General features: G+C 45.4%; 1 protein-coding gene across 2 annotated transcripts in view; it reads left to right on the plus strand.

Moving 5' to 3' along the window:
- The window catches only part of LOC138636386 (protein jagged-2-like), a 49,037-nt gene extending 24,651 nt beyond the window's left edge, over positions 1-24,386 (plus strand). Inside the window, exons 4-26 of one of the 2 annotated variants that reach the window (XM_069724379.1) lie at positions 231-485; positions 1,423-1,483; positions 6,665-6,795; positions 7,552-7,671; positions 7,761-7,874; positions 8,303-8,416; positions 10,223-10,336; positions 11,410-11,456; positions 11,710-11,883; positions 11,986-12,136; positions 12,239-12,403; positions 12,900-13,013; positions 13,819-13,932; positions 14,134-14,247; positions 14,378-14,494; positions 14,785-14,812; positions 16,695-16,780; positions 17,707-17,820; positions 18,255-18,370; positions 18,505-18,768; positions 19,657-19,788; positions 22,470-22,629; positions 23,339-24,386. In XM_069724379.1, the coding sequence (XP_069580480.1) occupies positions 231-485; positions 1,423-1,483; positions 6,665-6,795; positions 7,552-7,671; positions 7,761-7,874; positions 8,303-8,416; positions 10,223-10,336; positions 11,410-11,456; positions 11,710-11,883; positions 11,986-12,136; positions 12,239-12,403; positions 12,900-13,013; positions 13,819-13,932; positions 14,134-14,247; positions 14,378-14,494; positions 14,785-14,812; positions 16,695-16,780; positions 17,707-17,820; positions 18,255-18,370; positions 18,505-18,768; positions 19,657-19,788; positions 22,470-22,629; positions 23,339-23,850 (3,317 nt within the window). In that variant the 3' untranslated portion in view covers positions 23,851-24,386. The remainder of the gene's footprint in view (positions 1-230; positions 486-1,422; positions 1,484-6,664; positions 6,796-7,551; positions 7,672-7,760; positions 7,875-8,302; positions 8,417-10,222; positions 10,337-11,409; positions 11,457-11,709; positions 11,884-11,985; positions 12,137-12,238; positions 12,404-12,899; positions 13,014-13,818; positions 13,933-14,133; positions 14,248-14,377; positions 14,495-14,784; positions 14,813-16,694; positions 16,781-17,706; positions 17,821-18,254; positions 18,371-18,504; positions 18,769-19,656; positions 19,789-22,469; positions 22,630-23,338) is intronic. The other variant, XM_069724380.1, reaches the window with a different exon arrangement.
- The last annotated feature ends 1,378 nt before the right edge of the window (positions 24,387-25,764 follow it).

Below are 25,764 nucleotides of genomic sequence, written 5' to 3' on the forward strand. Positions count from 1 at the left end.
TTTGGCAATATTATCGGGAAGCACTGCATAAATATCAATCGCTATGCAGATGACACCCCGCTCTATTTATCAAGCCAGATGAAATCTATTTTTGATTGGACACAATTTGAAGATGTTTTCATGAGTTGTGGGTTTTATCATACCAACAAACTTTCCACTGATTTCTTATTTTTATTTTGTTCTTCATTTGTTTCTGAATTATTTTTTTGTATTTTTTTTTTCTGCTCCAGATGAGGAGCTGCTGATTGAGCGCAGCATCTACAAAGGGATGATCAACCCCGGAGAGGACAAGCAGCCGGTGGAGTATAAAAGCTTGATCGCCAGCATTGAGTACACCATCCGCGTGCGTTGCGACGAACACTACTACGGCACCAAATGCAACAAAGTCTGCCGTCGCCGCGACGACTACTTCGGCCACTACGTGTGCGACCAGTTTGGCAACCGAGAATGTATGGAGGGCTGGACTGGACCGGACTGTAAGACAGGTGGGGACACGTCAGTCGTACTGTAAACACGGACAGCAATAAACAGTCCATCATAAAACATTATCAATACGAATTCTTATTTTTTACTTGTTTTCCATTTTTACAAAAAAAAATTTACTTTTTAAAACTAGTTGATCTTTTTAAATACAGTTCTACAGGCTATCATAAAAATACAAAAAGATCATTGATAACATTGATTAAAAACAACCCTTCAAATAAATGTTAAAAAAATATAGTTTGTTCTTTCCTTCCAAATAAATTTATAAAAAAAACTGCTTTTACTTTTCTCTTCAACATACCTTTCCTTCAGTTGCATTGTTAACATTTATTAAGGTAATCTAGTTTATTTTCTTTGACTCTTTTGATACTTGTAACATTTTCCGCACGTAAAAAGCTTTTAAATTAAAATCAAGATTAAAATGGCAGAAAGTGATGAAATGCAAACGAGCTGCTAATCATTTTCCTGTAATTAAGTATGAAAACAGTTTTCTGCTGCTGCCTTAGCTCCTATTTAAGTGTCAAAATAAACATCCATGAACATGGTTGTTTTTAAATGACAGAAAAAAAGTCGCCAGCCAAAAATAAACTGGACACATCATAAGTTTCTGTGATCGCACGGACGGACACAGCGTCCTCAGTCTTCACTTCCTGACTGCCCTTTTCGGAAGAACCTTGGAAGTTCATGTCAAGTGTCACTTTGCAAAAATGTGAAGAATGTTTGAAAACACTCCTGTCACTGCTGAAGGCACCTTCGACCCTCCGACGGTGACTCGGCCATCCATTGTTACCACAGAAAAGCCTTTTCGCGATCAAAGAAACACATGAAATCTGATTTTTATGATGTTCGTGTTAATTATGCTTATAAAATATTGATTTTGGTCACCATTTTGGGTTAAATTCAAACATGTGACTTTGTCTCTCTTTTTCTTCCCATAAGCCATCTGCAAACAAGGATGCAGTCCCTTGCACGGGGCTTGCAGCATGCCGGGGGACTGCAAGTAAGTGGCCTCTCGTTTTTTTTTTTTTTTTTTTTGCATGTACCACTTTGTTGACTTCGCTGCGTTGCTGTCAAGTGATGTTAAAATATGGCGTTGTTTGGATGGAAAGCCCCTCCGTCAGAGCTTAATGAGGATAACAGTGGTGACACAACAGAGTGATGAAGAGAGAGGGGGTGGGAGGGTTGTTGATAACATACCAAGCAGCCTAACCCACCAGCTTCACCCCCCCATTCCCTGTGAAGTGTCTGTGCCCCCCGCACCCCCCAATCCCTCCACCTCCATCCCTCAGCTCCACTCTGATCCAGAAGCCATTGTTCTGCTTCCTGTTCCTAAAGCTAGAGAGACAGACAGACAGACAGAGAGAGAGAGAGGCCTGTTTTTTCTGCTGCATGTTTTCCTCCCTCATCCTCCTCCAGCAGAGGAGAAAGCACTGTGCCCCCCCCCCACACACACACACACACACACACACACACACACACACACACACACACACACACACACACACACACACACACACACACACACACACACACACACACACACACACTCCAATGTCTGCAGCCCACATCACCTCCTCTTATCTTGTACCTTGTTATGGCTGGCACTCGCCTGTTGAGAAGTGAGGAGGAGCTGCAGACATCAGGCGGGGATGAAGAGAGAGGGGCGAGGTGGGGTAAAACCATAGGCCGTATACTATAAAAGTGGATGTAGCTTCCGGAAGTGCCTTAAACTGCAATACCACCGAGAGCCACTAGAGGTCGGCTCCAAAAAGCCTCCGGCTCCATAGACTCCCATTCAACTTCTTTCATTAAATGCAAAGTCAATACATTTTTCAGCAAGTTATCTCGGTGTTGTTAGGGGGGGGGGGGGCGTGTCTTTTTGATTGACAGGCCGTTTACAAACAAACAGGTGACGACACTGCTGGTGGCCGCTTGGGTAAATTCAGCTCAACTGATGAATCAACCAATAAAAGGAGAAGAAGAAGAACACTTTACTACCGACATTTAAAAAAAAAAAAAAAAAACATGCATCCCATCAGCTTTGTTGAAAGTTCGTTGGCATAGTCGACGAGTTCCTAGCAAATGCGGAATAGTATTTCTTCCTTAACAAAAAAACAAACAAAAAAAAAGGCTGAACAGGCGTTTGTTCTAGCAGCTCTGTGAACAGGAGAGGAGGCAGCAGAAAGAAATTTAGATTTGATTACATGTGGAACTAAGCTGTACATTTAGACACAGTGGAGCACGAGCTTTAAAAAGCCAAACTACACACACGCGCAGAGTGCCAAGTGTTTGGAAATGCCAGGAGAGGAGGGTTGGCAGAGGGGAGGGAAGTTAGGGTTTTATACTGAGGCAGGTTTGATTTAGTTAAGATCTCGTTAAAAAAAAAAAAAAGTGAGGCTAACATTTCTCAGTGAAAATGGCCAGAGGATTGGAAGAGAGAAGAACAACCCTGGAATGTGCCTCAACATGTGACTTCATTGCAATCAGGAATACACACACACACACACACACACACACACACACACACACACACACACACACACTGCTGAGAAAGAAAAGAGAAGAACAGCTTTTTTGTTGTTGATTTATAGCACACAGTCCACATTAATCTAAACCCACTCATTAAAATCATCAGAGTAAATGTGCGACAGTTAGCTCAGAAGCTAGTTAACAGCCACGGACGTAAAACGGACGTGCGTGATCAAAACACAACGCTACACAATAGAGAAAAATGGCCGTTTTATATGAATTCTTTTTTAATGTAATATTTTAGAAAACTCGGGTGGAGCCCGAAAGGTTCAGATATGGAGGGTTTAGAGCCTCATTCAGATCTTTTAAAGGGAACACAAGCCGTCAGGTGATCAGGTGGGTCAGCAGTCCATTGCAGAAATTCATCACAAGATACAGACCAACTTTGTGCTTCAACTTTGACCGATTAAACTTCCCATAGTTACACAGTTTTCATGAAAAAAAAACAACAACTGAATATTACCGACATTTCATGTGCACTGACCTCCAAATAAAGTGGCTTGGATAATAAACTGGACATTTTGTTTAAGGATAGAAAATGGAAATGTTTACTCAGATTCCATCGCTTTTTTTATATTGGTAATTGAATTGAACTTCTAACCTTAAAAATAGATGTTAATAATCTTAATTTAAGGGTCACGCACTGGCATTTCTGGAGCTTTCAGCTGCTCAGTTGTCATGGGGATGGCTAGGCTGTCAACACGTCATATATGGGCACAAAACTCCCAACAACTTGGCCCAGTCTCCCAGATGTCAAGTGATTGAAAGTGCTCGAAAAAGCAAGCGAGTGGACCTTTACTTAATATCAGCGTAAAACAACGAAGCTCATCACAATCCAGCCAAGCTGACTTTAGCTGATAGAAATGACGTCATAAACTGCACAAATGAGGTTAAAAAGTTGCATCAACCCGGAGTTTATCCTTCAGGGGAGCAATCCCATCAAACGGTCAAATACTGACGAAACAAATGAGAGTGAATCTGAGAGAAATATACAAGCAGGAGCAGAGACTGAAGGGTTAAAGACAGAGAGAGAGAGAAGAAGAAGAAAGAGAGAGAAACCGGGGGGGAAAAAGCATCTCAGCCTGGCAGAGGGAAACTAAAAATGTGTGTTTGGTATCTTGTTTCTTACACACAGCGCATTCACAACCTACGCTCCCTCATGTGACACTGCTAAACATGTAGCTAGGCAACAGCAGGCTAAGTCCGTCCGCTGGATTTGGGCGCCAGACTTGCCTGTAAATAATTCAGCAGCGACGCACACACATAAACACACGCACACACAAACACACACACAAACACGGCAGCAGTCCCCTGTACCTCCGCCGTTTGCCCACCGTCCCGTCCTCTGGGTGTGGTTTTTTTTTTCCCTGAGGGGGCAGCAGCGGCGGAGGAGGGTGAGGAGGTGGTGGTGGTGGTGGTGGTGGTGGGGGGGATTGTGGGCAGGCGGGATATTTTGGGCTGCGGCTGGCCCCCAAGGCCCCTTCCATTGATGGGACGGCAGCGGCGCGGCAACAGGGCTTGTGGGTAATGCCACCCTTGGCCTGCGGCTGCTTGAAACCATTTCCCTGCTATCCCACACTGCAGACAGACAGACTGTCCGCCGCTGCAGAGCTGACAGTGTGCAGGGCACCGCTGCTGACCACAGACCAGCGGGGCCGGACAACACCAACACATGGCCCCCGTCACACACACACACACACACACACACACACACACACACACAAGCTTTACACACACACACACACACACACACACACACACACACACACACACACACATATCACTAAGCTTTACACACACACAGAGTCAGATCAGATGGAAGTTGTTGTGGTCATGCGGTGCAGTTAAAGGCGTTCCAGCTTGCAAATGTTGCAAGAAACTTTGTGTCTTTGTTTTTGTTTTGCAGTTAAAAGTCAATGAGTCTGTCACTGTGTTCCCGCTCACTACAGAGCCATACATCACTGCTGTTTTGGTCGTCCATTTTGAAGTGTTTGTGAACAGGAGTCGGGGGTGGGGGTGGGGGGGGGGGGGGGGTCGCTCCCTTTTAAAAATAGCCCCAGACGGAGAAATGACAGGACAGGTGGGGCAAGGTTACCGCTGGCCTTGGAATAACAGAGTGCTGCCATAAACCAACAGATTAGCTAACCCCCCCCCCCCCATCCCGCTCCCCCCACTTCCCCCCACTTGACCATCCCATCGCTCCACACAAACCCGCGAGCTCATTCCAAGTTTGACCTCGACCGGGCTCGCGACGCAGGAAGAGGGCCGAGGGAACACACGCAGTACAAGACTGCTTTAAGTGTTTTCCTCAAAAGCTCCGGATCCAATTAGCATATTACAATTATCCCAATAATCACTTATATATAAATATATATATATTTATCTGATGTTTCTTGTTGCAAGTGATTTTTAGACTTTGTCTTGGTATTTGAGAACTTGTGATGAGACATTATGTGAACTATTTCACATAATTGTTGCATCTTTAGTCTGACTGAATGAAAATAAAACACTGATTAATAACTCTAACCCCCAATAATGAAAATAATTAACTAGCTGAAGCCTTACATCCTATAAAAAGTGAAAGTTTTACCCTTATTTGCAGTGCAATCAATTTCTAATGCATTTGATTTCTCCTGAAATCATGTTAAAATAACTGATTTTATCACTTTTTTTATTTAAAAAAAAAAAATCCCACCTGGGCTCAATTAAATACAAAAATGTAAGAAATAATTATTTTCATGAGGACTCATTGATAAAGTGTGAAAATATTTTCTAAAAGTTAACTGGAAATGAAAGTGTACATGTGGGAAAGCAGCATGACACACACACACACACACACACACACACACACACACACACACACACACACACACACACACACACACACACACACACTGCTGAGGAATGTCCCCTGGCGCTGTGTTTCCAAAGAGGGCTTCGTCAAACATGTCACCCACCTCGATGAAGACATTCTGTCCAGCAAATCACTGCTGCGAGTCCGTCAGCACTGCTCTGTGTTTCCTGACGCGCACACACACACACACACACACACACACACACACACACACACACACACACACACACACACACACACACACACACACACACACACACACACACACACACACACACACACACTCTTCTTCCCACTGTGAAATTCACCATTTTTATTTGGCACCCGCAGCATCAGTCTTTAAACTGGCATGATGCCTGACATCATGCTGTTTCCACACATTGTAAAAGTAGTAAATAACTTTTTTTGTTATTGCTACATAACTCTCGCTATTTCTCATTGCCCCCCCCCCACGTTTTTAAGTGCATCCGTGTGCCCTGATATTCCCTCTACTTCGACTTTTAAATTTTTAATTTAGCCACAAATGAACAAGTAGGAGTAAAATGTACTCTAACGTGGACTAAAAGTTAATCACACATCCCTCAAATGTGGGATTATCAGGTTTATAGAATAGTTTAAGAAAAAAAAAGCGAAAGGGTGTAAGGAAGTAAGTGGAAAAGGGCAGAAAGGAGGCAAGTAAAAAAAAAGAGAGAGAACAAAGAAAGGAAACTTAAAGGAGGGAAGGAAAACTAGAGTAGCAACGCCGACTAATAATCTGTCATAGAACTAAGAACATTTGGCGCCCGCTGTGTGTTGCAGGTGTAACTACGGCTGGCAGGGTCCTCTGTGCGACGAGTGCCTGCCGTACCCGGGCTGCGTTCACGGTACCTGCAGCGAGCCCTGGCAGTGCAGCTGTGAGAAGAACTGGGGCGGCCTGCTCTGTGACAAAGGTCAGACCCTCCGTGTGGGAAAACAACCTGTCAGATATGCATTTGTTTCCGTGTGTGTCTAGATGTTTAACGTCAGAGGAAGCCGCACTCCCGGACAGTTTTTTTCATCTCGTGCGTGAAGTCGTTGAAGTTATTTTTTGGCATAAAGACGATTTCTTCTGTTTATTTAAAACGCTATTTTTTTGTATTTTTTTTTGGCCGTTTTTGATCGACGTAACTTTTTATTTGCATTAATGTTCAAACAGCCGTTCATTTCCGTTCTTTTCAATCAATTAACAGAAACCTGCTTGAGAAAAATGTGCGTGATGTTGAACTGAAACAATAACTGCGACATAGATCTCGTATCTCGAGCCAGTTTCAGTTGCCTGACATTTGATTTCCGTGCTGCGTGGAAGTGAATGGAAAGCATTGGTTCTCTGGAAGAGCAGTGAATAAGTTGCGACACGCGTAATGACGGGCGTGGTCCTTTTTAAAGTTTGATTTGCCCGGCGCCACACAAGTCGCATGAGGACACAGCGTTATTGGTCAAGATGCAGAAAAACTAAGGTAGAAATTACATTTGCCATAAATATGTCCTTGCATTGTCCTCCTTCGAACCCACAATCAAAAGCTTTTGGGCAACAACAAGTCACCGTGGGCGGCTGCTGTAGGTCAGAAGTCAAACAGCACGGAGCTGCAGAAAGACGAGAGGTCAAAGCGTTTAACCCATTTCTTTTATAGGTTTTTATTTGACATTGTTGTTTCTTTGCCGTGCAGATCTGAACTACTGCGGAACCAACCGGCCCTGCAAGAACGGAGGAACGTGTATGAACACGGAACCAGACGAGTACAACTGCGCCTGTCCGGACGGCTACTCGGGCAAGAACTGCGAGATCGGTGAGCGTGCGAAGGAGACGCACCCGAAATCCCACCGAAGGTCTTTTGTGCGTTTTGGAGAATTGAATAATTTACCACTTTGTTTTCAGCGGAGCACGCCTGTGTGTCAAACCCCTGCGCCAACGGAGGGACGTGCCACGAGGTCCCGTCAGGGTTTGAGTGTCACTGTCCCGCTGGCTGGTCCGGACCGACCTGCGCCAAAGGTGAAACTTCAACGGATCTGAGCTGGGTCTAGAAGGACTTTTCCAAAGAGATATTTAATATCTCTATCAAGATGATAAAGTGTCTTGATTTATCAACTGTTTACTTCCCCCATTAAGTTCCAGAAAATGCTCGACTTAATGTTAAATACGAGGTGCGATCAATAAATTCTGCTCCGCGCACATCGCTGGGCTGCACTTCGTTCCTGCGGCAACGGGAGCAGTCTCCTGGGAAAATGGGAAGATGTAGCTGCCGCAAGAGCATTAAAAACCGCCCGGAGGAGCCGGTAGATTAGATGAACTTGCTGCCGGCCCTCCGGTGTGACGAGAACAAACGCGACGTACAAAACTGAAGCAAATACTAGACAGCAGAGAGACACGTCTGTTTATTTTGTCGTGATTGTGGCTCTGATACGAGTTTTATGTTTCAGACACAGATGAGTGCGCCTCCAGCCCCTGCGCTCAGGGCGGCACCTGCATCGACATGGAGAACGGCTTCGAGTGCCTCTGTCCTCCGCAGTGGACGGGAAAGACCTGCCAGATAGGTGCGACTCCCGATTCTATCGATTAGTGTGTCGGACAGAAAGACAATAATACACTGACTTATTTGCTGCTCAGCATCATGAAGTTTTTGTCGCAGATGTTGGAGGGATGCTTGTAAATGTGTATCGTCATATATTTAACACCCCCCCCCCCCACTCCGACCGGAACAACCGTTGCATGCCGGGTGACATTTGTGCCGTGACGAAGCCGACGTGTTCCCGTGTGTGTCGGTGCGTCTCAACTCCGTCCAGGAATCCCCTCCCTCCCCCCGTTTTTGCTTGCAGAGTTCCAGCGTATCTGTCCGTTTGTTTATCCCGGCGTGCCGTTTTAACCTGCAGCGTTACCCGCGGGAGGACCACTCATTTCGAATGTGAATGTTTTTGTGTGTGTTTGCACTGTGTGCCCGCCCGACGGAGACGCCTCGCCGGGTAACAGTCTGCAACTCGAGCCAGGTGACTTGAGTAAAGCTAAAAATAACCTCGGGCCTGGCAACTGCTCGCCCGGGGACCCAAATATACCCTGCCGGGGGGTTATCTTTGGCTCCAGACTGGGCGTAACGGAGGAGTATGTACGCTACGGTGCGGTCGGCGTCCCGGCATAGACGAGCCCTTGCCCCCTTCAACTGCAGCCAGGAAACGCTTTATAGCCTGTAAACATGCGCACGGAGCGAACCGAGACGCGGCGGCTTGTGTTACGGATCCCGTTATTCTCAGGGCGTCCCGTCCCCACCTCCCACCCTCCCGTCCTTGCAGGGATCGGGGTGGTACCTGTGGGAGATGTAGAGACGGGGTGGGGTGGGGGTGGTAAAGGGGTTCGGGGTGTTCGGTTTCAGCAGGCCAACAGGTGCCGCTCACCTCCCGGGAGTAGTATTAATGCACTGTGTTGGTTTGTGGTGGGCGCGGTGGCCGGGCGGGCGCGGCCAGCGCTGCCTCTGAAACTGACCACTTGGAATGCTGCAGGTCGGCCTTCGGGGAATGCAATAGAGAGACATTAACCCTGAGGGAGGCGGGAGCATAGAGCGGGAAAGCGTTTGGGGCGGGAGGGCGGATAGGGGAGAGGGTGGGGGGGGGGCAATGGAAAGACGTGGGAGAAATGAAATCCCTTCAGACATGAACTTCATGCTGTAAATGTTGGACTGAATGATACGCAGCAATGTAACTGAATCCAGTCACTTGAACCAGAGGGCCTCACTGGGATTAATATGCATATTAGAGACTCGAAATGTTCCACACTTTAACACATTTCTCATTTAACTATAGTTTATAATTTACCAGGTAATAAAATGAGCTTCATAACCCAATGAAATACGGCGAATGAGCCCATTTTAAATGGTGTGCTGAAGCAATATTATGATTGTTTTTCCACATCTAGCAAAAGAAAAGAAAGGAAGAAAAAAAATGGGAGCACCCATCAGTCCTAAATGAACTTTTAACCGTGTTTGAGCGCCGGTCAAATAAACGGCTTACTTCTCAGATTGTTGTCGGGGCTCCTGCAAATAGTGAGAGACCAGCGTGAGATCAACACGAGCGAAAACGGTTACCGAGCGGCGAAATAAGTCGTACAAAAAGTCAAATATTTCAGCACATTCTGGAACGGAGTCCCGATTTCTGCGAGGTGTCTTGCGACATGGAAGCTGCTCTTGGTGACGGGGCTTCTGATCCGCTCCCTTCGGCTCTCATTCACTCGTTCTCTCTCTCTCTTTTGTGTGCGCGTGTGTGTGTGTGTGTGTGTGTGTGTGTGTGTGTGTGTGTGTGTGTGTGTGTGTGTGTGTCTCTCTCTCTCTCTCTCTCTCGTCTCCATTTTTGCAGACGTTAATGAGTGTGCGGGGAAGCCTTGCCTCAATGCTTACTCTTGCAAAAACTTGATTGGTGGATATCACTGTGCCTGCTTTCGTGGATGGGTGGGCCAGAACTGTGACATCAGTTAGTATCAAATTCAGAAATAAATCACCGGTCTCCAGCCTCTTTTTCCTCCCACCTGCAGAGCTGAAACCTCTCCCTCCTCGACTAGCAAGCCTCGGTTCCAACACCACGGATGGCTTTTATTCTTATAAAGGAAATCTACAACATTGTGGGTTTTCCTGACTGTATTTTAGGCTAAATGAATGCTGCATTGGACCAACGCAAAAATTTGATCATGCTTTAACATACCATCCAGGACTAATTTATCCTATAATATGAACAGATATCCCAAGAGACATGTTCCAACAGTCCCATGGGTCTTTGATAGTGTCATGATGAATTCTAGCAAATTCATCTTTGTAATTTCTTGTTCAAAATGGCAAGCTGTTACATTTTTCTCATATTGTATTTTAGGAAGTGATTGTTATATGATTAGAAATAGCCAAAACATTACATTATCGTTTCTTCCTGACTTTGATGGCGTGCTAATTGCTAAAAGTCCATTGGATCTGTCTTCTTGGTCAAATATTACTTTTTTTTTTCCCGACAGTTTGAAGTACTCAATTTTGCGATAAGGACGGAAAAGCACGTGTTTTTCTTTTCCTGTCCAGCGCAGTACTTGAATTTATTCTACAACAGAGACCTAAAACACGAGAAAACTGTACAAGCAAAGAGAGAACCATCTGCCAGGAAATCCATTGAGTTATTGATGCCAGTGGAAGAGAAGCTTGTCGGTCGCGGGTGCTGTTCTTCAGCTCTCTGTTCAGTCTCTTTCATACCTCTCTGTCGGCTGTTTATCTCCTAGACTCTAAGACTACAACTAAAACTTTTTTCCCCCCCCAAACTGGTAAACTTAAATTCTTTCATGGTAGTTTTTTTTTTTTCCTTCTTCTTCTCTCTGCAGTTTAGTTTAATTGCACGTCCTCACAGCTCGTCTGCACCTCCAGGCATGGATCACTCTGCTTCGGCCCTACCGACCTTTTCCCCGTAGCGACCTGCATGTTAGGGCACCTAATGCACATTTCCCTTCCAACCCAATCCAACTCAATTTAAAGCCTGACATTTGTTTTCCTCCGTGTGATTGATTTGCACAGATATGAACAGCTGCCATGGACAGTGTCAGAACGGAGGCACCTGCAAGGTGAGACGTTTAATACAAATGTTTGTATTGCTTTCAAATGCACTTCGATGAATGTATGTATATTTCTGATGTGGGATGACTCGGCGATGGGGTTGGAACGGGATCAACGTTGATCATCAAATTGCCTTTCAAGCCAAAAGCCTTTCGAAACATCGCAGTGATCAGGATTGACGTTTTTCTGTTTGCTACTCGAACATAAACGGAAAACTGAAACGCTCAAGTAAAATATGACACTTCCTCGTCTTCGTACCAGGAACTGACCAGAGGCTACCAGTGTGTTTGCCAGCTGGGTTTTGTGGGTCGGCACTGTGAGGTTCAGAGGAACCGCTGCGCCAGCAGTCCGTGTAAGAACGGCGGCCGCTGCCACGCCCTGCTGGAAAGGTTCATGTGTGAATGTCCGCAGGGCTTTGCCGGTACAACGTGCGAGGTGAGGACCGTCTCCGTCTTCTAAAACACACCGTGTTCGATGCTTCTGCTGCAGTTTTATTTGACAGATGGCGAAAACGTGTCTGATTTTCCTTTCTAAAAGGTGCAGAACGACCCGTGTAGCCCAAACCCGTGCCACAACAAGGCCCAGTGCCACGGCCTGCAGGGCGACTTCTACTGCGGCTGCCCGGACGACTACGAGGGCAAAACCTGCTCCGAGCTGAAGGACCACTGCAAGACCAACCGTTGTCAAGGTAACACAGCAGCCGGACCTCTTCTGGAGTCAGCAGACGGGAAACCGGGTCCCCGCTGCCCTGCTGATCGTTTCTTTTTGTCTCGCCTTCTGTCAACCGAAGTGATCGACAGTTGCACCGTCGCCGTGGCAACCAACGACACCCAAAAGCGGGTCTGGCACATCTCGTCCAACGTGTGCGGACCGCACGGCCGCTGCATCAGCCTGCCCGCCGGGAACTTCAGCTGCTCATGCGAACCGGGATTCACTGGCACCTACTGCCACGAGAGTGAGTCATCATTAGACACACACACACACAGACACAGGCTATGTTTATCATCAGTTTCCATCACTGGGAACCACACGAGTCTTCCGGTAAGCCAGACTCCAGTTTCACTAATCATCGCTGTCTTAGTTCGGTTTACGGCAGAAATGAACAAACACAAGGAGGAAATCCAGAGGAAAACATGGGCAGTGAAACGCTGCCAGACAGATTATTGTCTCTGCAGAAGACAAATAATCAAGTCATAACTTGGGCTGTTTTTTGTTTTGTACTTTCACAGGATGCTTTTTAAATTTTTTATCTTTTGCTCTCCAACTCAAAACAAAATCACTTTTCCGACTCTAAAAGCTGACGTGTTCACCTCTAAAAACGGTGCTTGACGTATTCACATTTTAGCTACCAAACCGATGTGTTCTTCGGATTTTATGTCAAAAACTGCAGGTCCATAGTATTAAATGAATCACTCGTCATTTGCAAACGTCTCTGTTCTCTCTGTCCGCAGACATCAACGACTGTGCGTCATCGCCCTGTAAAAACGGAGGCACTTGCATCGATGGGATCAACTCGTTCCAGTGTTTCTGTCCAGACGGCTGGGAGGGCAGCCTGTGTGATGTCGGTGAGTGTGCGTGTGTGGGCGTGTAGCAAAAAAAAATCGGCATTTTTATCGGGGTCGGTGTATCGGCACAGGTATAAAAGCTGTAGGAAGGAGCCCTGCTTAGTCATGCTGCCGGTGAGTCACGTATCGTGCGAGAGCAGCAGCAGCAGAGGGATGACCGGCGGCCTCAGGAGACAAAACGAGGGAGGATTTCTTGAGATAGACGCAGGTGGAAAATGTGGCAAATTCACCAGACGACTGATATAACACTTTTTTTTTTTTTTTTTTTAACTGGTGCACATTTGCAGATGACGCCGTCACTTATATTCATGTGTAGAAAGAGAACTGGCACAAAAGCAGAAAAAAAAAAAAAAAAAAAATCGAACCGGTTGCATAAACATCTGACTTTTTTTTTTTTTTTTTTAAGTACCAAAGAGATATTAAAGAACTCTGTTAATTTACAAGACTTGTTTTTGTGGCCGCGAATATCATTCATGTAAGTTTCGAAATCTTATGAAACGGGATTCTTTTGTGCCACATTTTTTTTTATAAATAGTCAAGGGTTTCAACATTTTTAATTGCAGACTTTATAGCAGGTTTTCCCAACATTTTCTTTTCCCCAAATAACCATGAACTCCAGAACAAGAGAACTATGAAGTACATTTGAACGTAGCTAATGCTTTTTAAAGTGATAGCAGGAAGCTCTAAATTCAAGACTTGATACGTTTATTAAAACTGAACCAAACCTTACGTAGCATGCGGTAAAATACAATAAATATGGAATCGATAACTGGATTAACCGAGCTGCTGTCCGCCTTTGTTCCAGATGTGAATGAGTGCAGCAGAAACCCGTGTCAGAACGGAGGCCAGTGTGTCGACCTGCTCAACGACTTCTACTGCAACTGTGTGGACAACTGGAAGGGGAAGACCTGCCACTCTCGTGAGTTAATATCTATGTCCGCGATTGAAGAGACATGCACGATGTGTCTGTGAATGTCTGGGTGAATGGTAAAAAGCGCGCAAACTAGGAAACGGACAACGCTTTCAGGGCGTCGGTCGATTATTCCAATTTTCTGGCGCAAAGTCCAAATGTTTGAAATCCTTCTCTCCCCCCCCCCCCCCCCCCGCCGCCGCGGCCCAGGCGAGAGCCAGTGCGACCCCACTACCTGCAGCAACGGAGGGACGTGCTACGACCACGGGGACTCCTTCCTGTGCAGCTGCCCCTCCGGCTGGGGCGGCAGCACCTGCAACACAGGTCAGACGCACACCGGCTGTACTCGTGTGGTTAAAAAAAAAAAAACATCTAACGCTGTTGTGACCCGTCAGAATAAAACACTTTCATAAACAGAAGTCTTTGTTTTTTTGTTTGTTTTTGTTTTATATAGCAAAGAACAGCACTTGTGACTCGGGTCCGTGTGAGAACGGCGGGACGTGTGTCGGAGGAGGAGATCCGTTCACCTGCATCTGCAAGGACGGCTGGGAGGGACCCACCTGTGCACAGAGTACGTCACTGTTTTTAGTTCTAATTGAATGCCGCCCTTTCTAACCACGATAAGTGCAAATACCTGGATACGTATAAACATATCCCGAGATGGTGTGTTGTAAAGTGAAAGGCTCTTTTTTCCTCTACGGAACTGAAATCTTGCAGAAATAATGCCCTAATTGACTGAAAGGCATTCATTCTCACTCGTGAATTTAAATGATCAGGGTTCGGGTGATGGTGGGAAATTGAATTTGAAAGCGATTTTCATTCTGTCTTCCTTCTTTCTGTCTCTCTCTCTCTCTCTTGCAGATGTTGATGACTGCAATCCACATCCCTGGTAAGATCATTTACAATCATACTAAAATAAATGTCCTTTTGGTTTTCAGAAATCTTTTTAAGAAGCCGTAGAGCAGCCATTAATATCTACTTTTCTTTACTTTCTTCACATTGAAAATAGCCTAACTTTTTGTAAATTTAGAAAAACTGATGATTTCTAACTGGTGCTACAAACAGAGGAAATGAGGACTTTATCCGTCACTGTCTGTGGAAACTTGAATATGGTGTCTCTTTGTTGATGAGTTGCTTGTTGAGGTGGTCACTTACTTTGTGTTTCCAACATGACTTCAATTCTGCTATTGTTGAGTTCAACTCAATCTTGTGAAGTGGTCTTACCTAAATTCTTGCTGTTTTTAATCACAGAAACATCACCTCAGTTTACATTTCAATCTTTCCTGAGTCACTCTGGATAAACTCCAATAAATCTGAGATGCATTGTTTGAACTTCAGGGAAATATGAAAGAGCTGGAACAGCTGCAGGGCTTCTCGTACTTTGCGCTCATCCTTCAAATCAGATTCCCCCCCCCCCTCTTTAAACAGTGCGGCACATGGCGGTGTCAGCGCAAATGTTTGTACAGGAAATGTGTGTTTTTGTATACCTACGAATGGTTTATTACTCTGATTTATATCATTTAAAATTCAACACTTTTGAGTTGACATCAAAAGACATAAACAAGTTGTTTTTTTAATCTTTTTTTTTTTTTTTTTACCAGTTTATCGACAAAATTAGTAGAAAGCCGTCTTCTAACAGCTTCTTTACATCAGAGGAACCACCCTGGACAAAAGCCCCGTCCCGCCCCCCCCCCAACCCCACACACACACACACACCCTCCTCCTCTTCCCCCTCCTTTACAATGAGTGACAGGTGGATTAGCGGTGTTTTTTTTTTAATTTTTTGGGAAGAGGGTGGTGGAGGTGGAGGGGAGACCGGTGGGGAGGGGGGCATGGGGGGGTTAGGGAGAGTGTGAAGAGACGTCCCCCTCTCGCCATTCACCCATCTCGACCTGGGGGCTACTCGTGAGGAGTGGAGGTGTTGAAGGGTGGGGGGGGGGGGATGTGCTCGGTATGTGGTCTGCACGGATTTACATATGAAGTCTGGACATTGATCCGGGATCAGCTTGAGCCGCGGCCTGCTGCCGCTCACAGACTGAGAGCAGAGCGTGGGACAAATATACAGCCGCTCTCCATGGACACGAGACAAGACGCAACCCGTTTTCTTTTTTTTCATTTCCTCATCATCTAACCGGATGTTTCCCTAAGAGGAGAGTAAAACCACGATCACGTTTAGTGACTCTAGTGGGAGGAGGATGAATGATAAATAGTGACACAGAAACATGATATAATGGTATGTCACTGAATTTGGGACAGTGGTTTTGTGAAACTTCTCTGGAGGTAAAAAAAAAAAAAAAACCTGATCTAATTATCAGATTATTTCAGTAAAGACAGCATTTCCTTCGACAGAAGTTTATTTTTTTTTAATATATTTTAACTTTAAACTTTATTTCAGTTTCATTCAAATTCACATTTTTTTCCAACTGTTTTTCTATTTTTACAACCGCGTATATAAATATGTTATACTCGATGAAATAAAGTTAAAGAAAACAGCACAAAATTTCTCTCCAGCTTAAATTTTGGTACTTGGAATAGAACAAAGATACAATTGATCAATTTAGGATCCAAAGAATCCAAACGTGAAACAACAAACAAACACACCAAGAGAGAGTCGTGTGTGTGTTTAGTGACATGAACGTATAACAGAAGTCATTTTTCTCCCGTGCTGAAACGTTTTTTTTTGTGTGTGTTTTTTTTTTAACACCTTCATAGAAACAGGAAGTAGTTCTTTATTTTTAAACCCGGTGTTTCTCTCTCCGTCCCCTCCGCAGCTACAACGGCGGCCTCTGCGTCGACGGCGTCAACTGGTTCCGCTGTGAATGCGCCCCGGGATTCGCCGGGCCGGACTGCCGCATCAGTGAGTTCCATGGGAAACCACGGAGTTGGGTGGTGGTGGTGGTGGTGGTGGGAGGGGGGTCAGGTGGGCGGCGGGGGTCAGAGGTGAGAGGTCGCGGCAGGGGGAGCGTGAGCCGATTGTTTCGGGGGCGGCAGATTAGGAAGCCCTTTAGGAAGACGGTCTTAACCCCCCCTCCCCCCCCCCCACACACACACACACACATCCAACTTTTCCCGTGTGAGCTGAGCCGAGGCTCGTCAGACGGATCGGTGCGCTCTCCCGCGGCCTTCTGGGAGAAAGCCGTTCAGAAAGGCCTTTTCAGGACCAGACTGGTGTCCATTCGAAGACGTTTTAACCCAAACTGGTATTAACCCTTTGTGCAGAAAGCCGCACAATCAGAGCCCCTTTTTATTCTCACCCGTAGCTGAAATCAACAAGTTAAAACAAACAAACAAACAAACAAACAGATTCTGATCTTTAGATCCGATGCACAAGAAGCTCCCCTCTGATCAATCTATCTGAACCAGAATCAAGAAGAAGTCATCGTTGTTCGTCTGAATGACCTGGATTTGCATAAACTGCTCCAAAGTGGGCCTCGCGTGTCCTTATTTAACTTTCTCGCTTTATATTTCTCAGGTTATCGTCCCTAATCTGACAGTGAAATGGTTTCTTAATAATCTAAACAATCCAATCACAGTCCGTCTCATTGCTGTGATTACTGCCGTCGCTGCGGATTTGTCTTTGCTTTTTTTTTTTTTAACTTTTGACTCGATGTCGTTGCAAATCACCCTCAACGGTTTCTCCAGTATAAATAAAGGTTGAATAAATGGATGTTCCACCAGTTAAATGATTGTTCATACTGTGTGTGTGTGTGTGTGTGTGTGTGTGTGTGTGTGTGTGTGTGTGTGTGTGTGTGTGTGTGTGTGTGTTTTTTTTTCCTTCATCAGACATCGACGAGTGTCAGTCGTCTCCTTGTGCCGAAGGCTCGACCTGCGTGGACGAGATCAACGGCTACCGCTGCGTCTGTCCTCCGGGACACGCCGGGCCTCGCTGCCAGGAGTGTAAGTGGCGTTCATAGATTCTCATGCGGTGTTCATGCAAATCAGGAGTTTCATTACTTCAAATGGTCAACGATTGTATTCGAATCCCTCGTTGGATTGTATTTTGAACACCGGAGGTCTTGACGTCCGTGCTTTGAATTTAAGAGAACACCGATCCGAGCTAGATGGTTTCCTCTTAAACATTTTGAATGGCATATTTCTTTTTTTGGTTAAACCTCAGTTTTAGGACTGGCATCATGTTTTTAAAATTCGTTTTCAGATGTTTTAAATAACTGCATCAGTTAAAATAAAGTTCTCCTGCAAAAAAAAAAAAAGAAATCAATCCTTTTCAAGGAAACTGATATTCAAACTCAAATTGACGACTTTTAAACAGTGCGGACTAGATAAACACCTCCAGGAGCAACTCACAGCTTATTTTTCTGTCTCCTCTGCAGTCATCGGACTCGGGAAGTCGTGTCGTCACGCCGGCCTTCAGTTTCCTCACGGCAGCCGCTGGGAGGAGGAGTGCAACGCCTGCCAGTGTGTCAACGGAAATGTTCGCTGTTCGAAGGTCCGCCTCGCTTCGTGGCACTCGTTTCTCCAAAAAGTCCCGACGATAACCCGAGGACGTCGACGCCTTTATAGATAAACTGAAGTCCTTACCTGAATCCTGCGCTAAATCCCCGACTCTCCGTGCTCCTGCAGGTGAGGTGCGGCCGTCGGCCCTGCATCCTCCCGAAGGCTCTCCCGGCCGCGGACTCCAACCCCCCCCCGTCCTGCCCCGGAGGTCACGAGTGCGTGGAGCATCAGTTCCTCACCTGCTTCTCGCCGCCGTGCCACCAGTGGGGCGTGTGTTCGACGCCGGACCCGCCCACGCCCGTGCACACCCAGTGTGAGCCCAACAGCGGTTACCTGGACAACAGCTGCGCTCACATCACGCTCATCTTCAAGAAGGACAAAGTGCCACAGGTAGATGGATCATACGCGACACTCCCCGTGCGTGTTCTGGTTTTAATCTTTGTATGGTTTGTAAGCTGACGATGTTTAGTGACATGCTTTCGCTGCTATTTGACTAATATGTGCACCAAAAAAAAAAAAAAAAAAAATTGGGTTCAACCATCAAAAACAAGATCGGTTCCACTGCCAGAACATTTGTCCTGAAAAGTTCAGTTTTAACGTTTCTGTGGCCCCGAGTGGAAATCTGTGGTTTCCCTCCACGGTCAGAGTAATTAACAGTATTTTTGTAAGAAGAGGAAAAACAGTCAAATGAATATATCTCCCGGCTCTGTCCTGTAACTTCTTTATGAAGACCGAAACACTCGGAGGAAAAAGAACGTAGTTAAGTTGTAGGTTTTATGAGATCTGGACTTCAAACTGCTGAAAAGTGCTTAAAAAAAAAATACTATTTCTATCTAAAGCTGCTTCTTCCGGTCGTTTTCCGAAGACTTTACAAACCAAACGTGTCCTTAAACACCAGTAAGAACAAATCTGAATCTTCACTCATGCCGAGTCCAGATTTGTATTTGCTGTTTACTACTGTACCATCAAACCTTAACTGACCCCACGGAGCGTGTCTTCATAAAATGTAGTGAAAGGAAACTAATCTTTGAAGAAGAAACAAAGTGCTGATCTGAGATCTGAGGCGCCGTCTTCCCCCGACTGGACGACGCGTTCTGATTGGCTGCACCCGAAACGGACTTAGTAGGAATTAGATGATGTGATTGTTCCTTGCCAGCATTGCAGGTACTAATCTGTCTTCTCTCTCTCTCTGTGTGTGTGTGTGTGTGTGTGTGTGTGTGTGTGTGTGTGTGTGTGTGTGTGTGTGTGTGTGTGTGTGTGTGTCTCTCTCTCTCACAGGGCACCACTGTAGAGAACATCTGCTCGGAGCTCAGGTACCTCCCCGTGACTCGGACGCTGGCCGAGGAGCGAGCGCTGCTCATCCTCTGCGACCTGTCCTACACCACCAGCGACGCTGTGGAGGTTGCCATGGTGATTATGGCACACACACACACACACACACACACACACACACACACACACACACACACACACACACACACACACACACACACACACACACACACACACACACACACTCGCCAGCACACAAATATACGGTCGAGTCTTTTGGGTGATTTAACGTTTGGGGGAATTATCTAAAAACATGGTGGCAGACAGACTCTTAAAGACACAAACACACATCTGGCTTCAAATAATCACCGAATTTACAATTTCACATTATTTGATGTTTTCATCCGTCCCAATCTGTTTGTTTGTTGTTGTTTTTTTTCTCCATCTGTCCTATATGGACATGTTTTTGCACAAGGCTGCCGGAGACAACCTACGTCCTTACGTCCTAACCAGCGTGTCAGTGCTGACTGGATGTCTGAACACTTTTCTGCTCTTCTCTCCCTTCACGGTTACAAACTCTCCTCGTCTCCACGTCACTTTTACTTTCTTTCTCCTCCGTTTTGTTAAATCAAATTTAATCCATCACCTCTCCGGAGAAGTCCAATAAAATATGAACCTTTTTCTATTTTTTTTTTCTTCTCCATTCTTTCCTCTTTGTTTCAAAATAAAGAGAAAAGGGAAAGACCGAACAGGGAGAGGCTTTTGAAGCTTTTAACAACATCTGGATGAGATTTAGTTTTTCCTCTGGAACACCTTGTCGGTCTTCTTCTTCTTCTTCCTTTAATTCTTCTCCGTCTTCTCTCATCTCTTTCTCTTTTCCTGCTTTTACTCGCCTCCTCTTCTTTCTTCCCCCCCCCGCTCCCTCTCTCCCTCCCCTCTCTCTCTTCTTCTCCTTCTCTCTCTCGGCCACCCAGTCGTGGGGTGAATCAGTCACTTCGGGGGCTCTAAGCTCTTAATGGAGGGGGATTAGCTCTCGCTCCTCTGATGTTTGCAGGCCTTCTTTTGAGCGACGTATACAGGAAAAGGAGTGGCGAGGCCTGACATCCACCCAAACCCCACAACAAGGCTTTCATAATAATAATAATAATAATAGTAGGAAGAAAAAAAAAAACTCACTCCCACTCGCTGTGGATTCGTGATCTTCAACCTGAGCAGAACAAATATTCGGCTGTTTGTGAAGGTAGACGTTTTTACGTCGGGCAGGTGGGTGACAAACTCATTTGAAGGGGACAGATGTACTTAAAGGGAAAGCTTACGCGACTATAAATATCAAATGCAATTGGAGACACGTAAAGGATCAGTGTGTAAATATTCTGTAGTTTTCTTATGGTTGACGACACCCGTGGAAACACACAAAAAACAACAATGAACTCAATCCTACGGAACAAGTATGTGTGTGTGTGTGTGTGTGTATAAATCGCGAATTCCTGCCAGAAATAATCATTAAGGCACCAAATGTGTGTTAAACCTCTGCTGAAAATAGTCCCTAAAAAAAAAAAAAAAAATGCTCCCTTTCCTCTCGTTGAAATAATATTTAAAAACGACAAAGCGCTGAGATTTTTCTGTACGAGCCGCCTTTAAGCAGCTCACCTCTTAATTTCATGAGCTCTAGTCGGTCCAGTCGGTCAGTCTTGGAGGGGGGCGGGGCTTAGAGGTATGTGCATGAATGAATGAGCTGCTGATTTCCTCTGGAGAATAAAAAAAAAAAAGAAGGAGTGTTTGTCCCCCCCCCCCACCCTCCCCGGGGCGAGCGGGGAGCACAGCTGGCCTCTTCTCTATTGTTTTGTCCTAATTGAACTACACAGCATACAGCTAATCCCCCCCACCCCTCCCCTCCGCCTCCCCCTATCACCTCCCTGCTCTCACCCTCAGCACCTTATTAGGCAATTAACTCCACCCTCTGTGGTCTCAGCGGGAGGGGAGGGGAGGGGAGGAGGGGGAGGGGTGGGGGGGGGCTCCACAGCCTGCCAGATGTTACGATGAGAATCTCTTTTATTCTGACACATGAATGTGGTTTTTTATCTTCTCTTCTCTTCGCCTCAAACAACTCTGTGACCGTTTGCCGCGAACGGGACTTATTTTCTTTCTCTACTGTACTGAGTGCGTCCGTGTTGTCCTGTTTCTTCACTAATCTGGTGGGTTTTAGGAAGCTTTTGTGTTTCCTTTTAGTTTCTCCACGGACAATGGATTTGATCTTTGATGCAAGAAAATTTGTGTTTTTTTTTGTTTATTATCTGGTTTTGGTTTGTGAAAATCGGACTTTTTGACAACCAAACCTTCGATATCAGATGATAAACTTCTTTAAACATAAAGGAGAATTAAAAAAAACAACAACAACATAAAAAAAAACAGGTCTCTGAGCGATCTAATTGCAAACAGACCAAAGACAACATATCAAGTGTTGAAACGAAAGAAAATTGAAAGAAATTTCTATTGTTTTATGTAAAATATATCCTCTTTTTTTTTTTTTTTTTATTTGATGGCAGCAGCTTTCATTGCCTTTTATTTATTTTTTTCATGAATTGATTTACTTTTACGTTTAAATCTTCTCTGCTAAATGCAGAAGATCAGTTCGGACCGTTAAGGAGCCCGTTAATGGGAAGATCTCCTTCCTGGGAGGTTGTGCATTACAGCTCTGAACGAGCTGCAACATATTTGAGTCTCTCCTATAAAAACGAGCTGTTTTTATTCATAAATAAATCAGGGGGGAAAAAAATAAATAAATAAATAAATTGTATTCCCGTCCTCCGTCTCCGCAGTCTTTTGAGCAGGACGGCCGCTCGAAGGACGGTGACTGCGGACAGATCCAGAAGGCGGCCAGCGCCGTCACCAGCGCGCTCTCCAAACGCCACAACAGCACCGTCATCCTGGCTGTGGTGGAGGTCAAGGTGGAGATGCTGGTGGAGTGTCCCCCCGTCGGTGAGTCGCACGTTTGCGAAACGGCTCTTACGGACGCGCGAGCCTCGCGTTCCTGTGCTTGCGTTGGCACAATTCCTTTGACATTTTACAGAAATTCGCAGATTTGTTTAGCTTAGCTTAGCACGGAGACTGGAAGCGGGGGGAACTGTTAGCGTTGCCCCTCAACGTCAACACCGGTTAGCACTGGGCGTGGATTTATGTGTTGACGGAAGCAACCGTGGCTTGATTTAGTGACATCACGCAGCTCCTCTACGGTCCTGTGTTCAAAGTGAAGCTGCTGCTTTCACAGTTTTAAGCCTCAACAAAACCCGGATTACTTCCGAATGTGGTTTTAATGAACGGCGCAGTGCTGCTCGCCAGCCTTGTGTACCGAACAAACAACAACAACAAAAAAAGAGATTAATTTAATTTAACTCTGAAATGAGGCAGAAAATGAGCACATTTGTGTTCATTTAAAAAGGTTTTAAATTCAATTTGTTGCATAAACTTTCTGGTCTGGAGGCTCCGAAGAAAATTGAGCAGATCTGGTCTTCTGAAAATGTACTTTTCTTGCTCCTCCGCGGTTCATTTATCCTCCAGAGAACTGAGTAGTTTTGCATTTTACAAACTCTTACTATTGAGGTCACTTTTCCAACATCTCCTCAAACGCTCCCTCTCCTCCTCCTCCTCCTCCTCCTCCTCCTCCTCCCCCCCGCCCCCCGCCCCGCAGGTTACCTGGTCCCGGTGCTGTGCGTCGTGTTCAGCGTCCTCTGGATCTTCTGCATCATCGTCTGCGTTTGGTGGACGCGCAAGAGGAAGAAAGAGCGCGAGAGGGCGGCCCGGTCCGAGGAGACGACGGTCAACAACCAGCTGGAGCCGCTGCGGAGCAACGCCCTCAAGGACAACCGCGACAAGGACATTCAGTACGAATGCAAGAAACTGATGGGCCCCTCGGACAGGACGTGCGACGGGGCCGAGGGCGAGGAGGAAGGGGAGCCGGAGGGGGAGCGCGAGGAAGACGAGGAGCGGGCGCCGGGCGCCGGGGACAGGTGCCCGCCTCAGAAGTGCTCCGCGGTGGCGGCGCAGGACAGGGGGGCGATGGGCAAGGGCGGCGTGGTCTGCACGGCGCGCAGCGGTCCGGTGAAGGCGCCGCACCGGACGCCGTACAGCCCCAAGGACAACCGGTGTAAAAACCTGAACGCCGCCAAGCTCGGCGAGGACATTAAAGACCATTACGTTTGAACGCACGGCAGAAGGAGGGAACCCCCCTCGGAGTCCAAAAAACAACAAAAACAAACCAACAACAACAACAAACTGCGATGTCTTCAACGTCTCTTAAAAGCACCAAAAGTGAAGATTACAGATGCTTTAATTTTTTTTTTTTTTTTTTTTTTTGTATTTTCGTTCGTCACAACTTATTTAACTTCTTCGTCTGCTGCGCCGAGGCTCGTTTTACCAAAAAAACAAAACAAACAAACAAACAAAAAAACAAAACAAACAAAAACAAAAAGACACGGAAACTTCACCGCTTCTGGATTTCAGTTCAATCGTCGCACCGTTGAAGTCGAGAGGAATTTTCAGATTTTTCTTATTTTTCTGTTTACGAACTGTTTCCGTTTCGCTCCATGAACACTAACACTCACCTTCGGGTTGTTTTTTTTTTTGTTTTTTTTTCCGTTCCTCCGAGATTTTAACTGAACGTGATTGGCTGGCAGCTGTTAAACGTCGTTTCTACTGCGTGGTGCATTCGGTTCCTGTCTGCCTTAGCCCCCCCCCCCCCCCAAAAAAAAAAAACAAACAACAACAACCTGCGGGGCCTTTTCTACACTGTCTTCAAATCATGTTGTTTTTATTTTTAAGAAAAAGAAAGAAAAAAAAAAGTTTTATATGCATTCGAGTTGGCGCGGAGAACCGACCGTATGACGCCTGGCATGACAATTTTTGTTTGTTTACATTCATAAACATCTTTTCCATTTTGTGTTGAGGCTTAAAGGTTCTTGTAATACCCTTTCAAAATAATGGTCACTGCTTCCTGCGAGTCTACACGATGATTTTTTTTTTTCTTCAGTATTTGCATTTGTTAGAAAAAGTGCCTTCGGTCCCTGTTTTTTTTTTTTTTTTTTTCTCCTTTTCTCTCCTCTTGTAGACTTTATGCAGATTTTTAAACACATAAAAGGGAAAGATGTCCTGATAACAACTCTTCATATCGCAGTAAAGACTTATTTTCTTCGCGGTGTACATATGTAAATATGAACAAATGGCTGTGTATATTTGAGTTTAGTAACTTAAGTGATGCTTTGTATCATAGTTATTCTACAGATTGTTTTGTGGTCTTTTTTTTTTTCTTTCTCTCTAATGATGTCATTCCGTTTGTCGGTGTCTGTCGACAGTCTGCCAGGTTTTATACAGATTCTCGGACGGTGTCTTTGGTCACAAACAACGAGTTGAAAGAGTAAACAATCAGGATTGTTTGTCTGGATGTGGTATAATCATTTTTTTAAATTTTTTTTTTGTAATTACAGCTGTTCAGAACACAAATGCAGAGTTTGAAGAGCCGTGCGTTCGTTCTGTCAATCGTCGTGATCCGCCGAGTCACCAGGGAGCTCCTTTTCCCAACAGTCATCTTCATTTCACTGGAGAGCGAACGTTGACGTGTTTTTCGTGGGACTTTTGTCTCCTTAAAAACAGATCGAGAGGGCCTCATTCTGCAGGTTTCACCTCTCTCGGCTGTTTTATTGAAATTTTTGTTGTTTGAAAAAGCCCCAACAAATCCAAGTCTTACCTGAAGAAGTCGTACGGAGGGATATTTAACACTCCGAGTATCGTAACGTTGGCGTCGAATCAGACAAACGTGGTGTTGCAGAACTGAGAGTTGGACATTCGTCATGTCAAAAGCGAAAGTGAAGCATTGTGGGAAGTTGCGTAACTCTGCACTTCACTTTTCATTTCATTTTTTTTATGCCTGTACGGCAGCGTGTAAATATGGTCGCAGGTTGCAAAAACGAAACGGCTTCTGACTTGTTTGATGCCATTAAATATCATCCTGTTGTTCCTTTTAAACTACGCTTCTGTTCAAAAATGCTATTTTTAATTTTTTTTTTTTAAATTTTAAATTTACATTTCTGAGGAGATCCGCCTTCACGCTGCTTATTAGAT

The sequence above is a fragment of the Brachyistius frenatus genome, unplaced genomic scaffold (genome assembly GCF_029030835.1).
Source record: "Brachyistius frenatus isolate BFR_SWC_R1_liver_20210118 unplaced genomic scaffold, ASM2903083v1 Contig_374, whole genome shotgun sequence".
NCBI lineage: Eukaryota > Metazoa > Chordata > Actinopteri > Embiotocidae > Brachyistius > Brachyistius frenatus.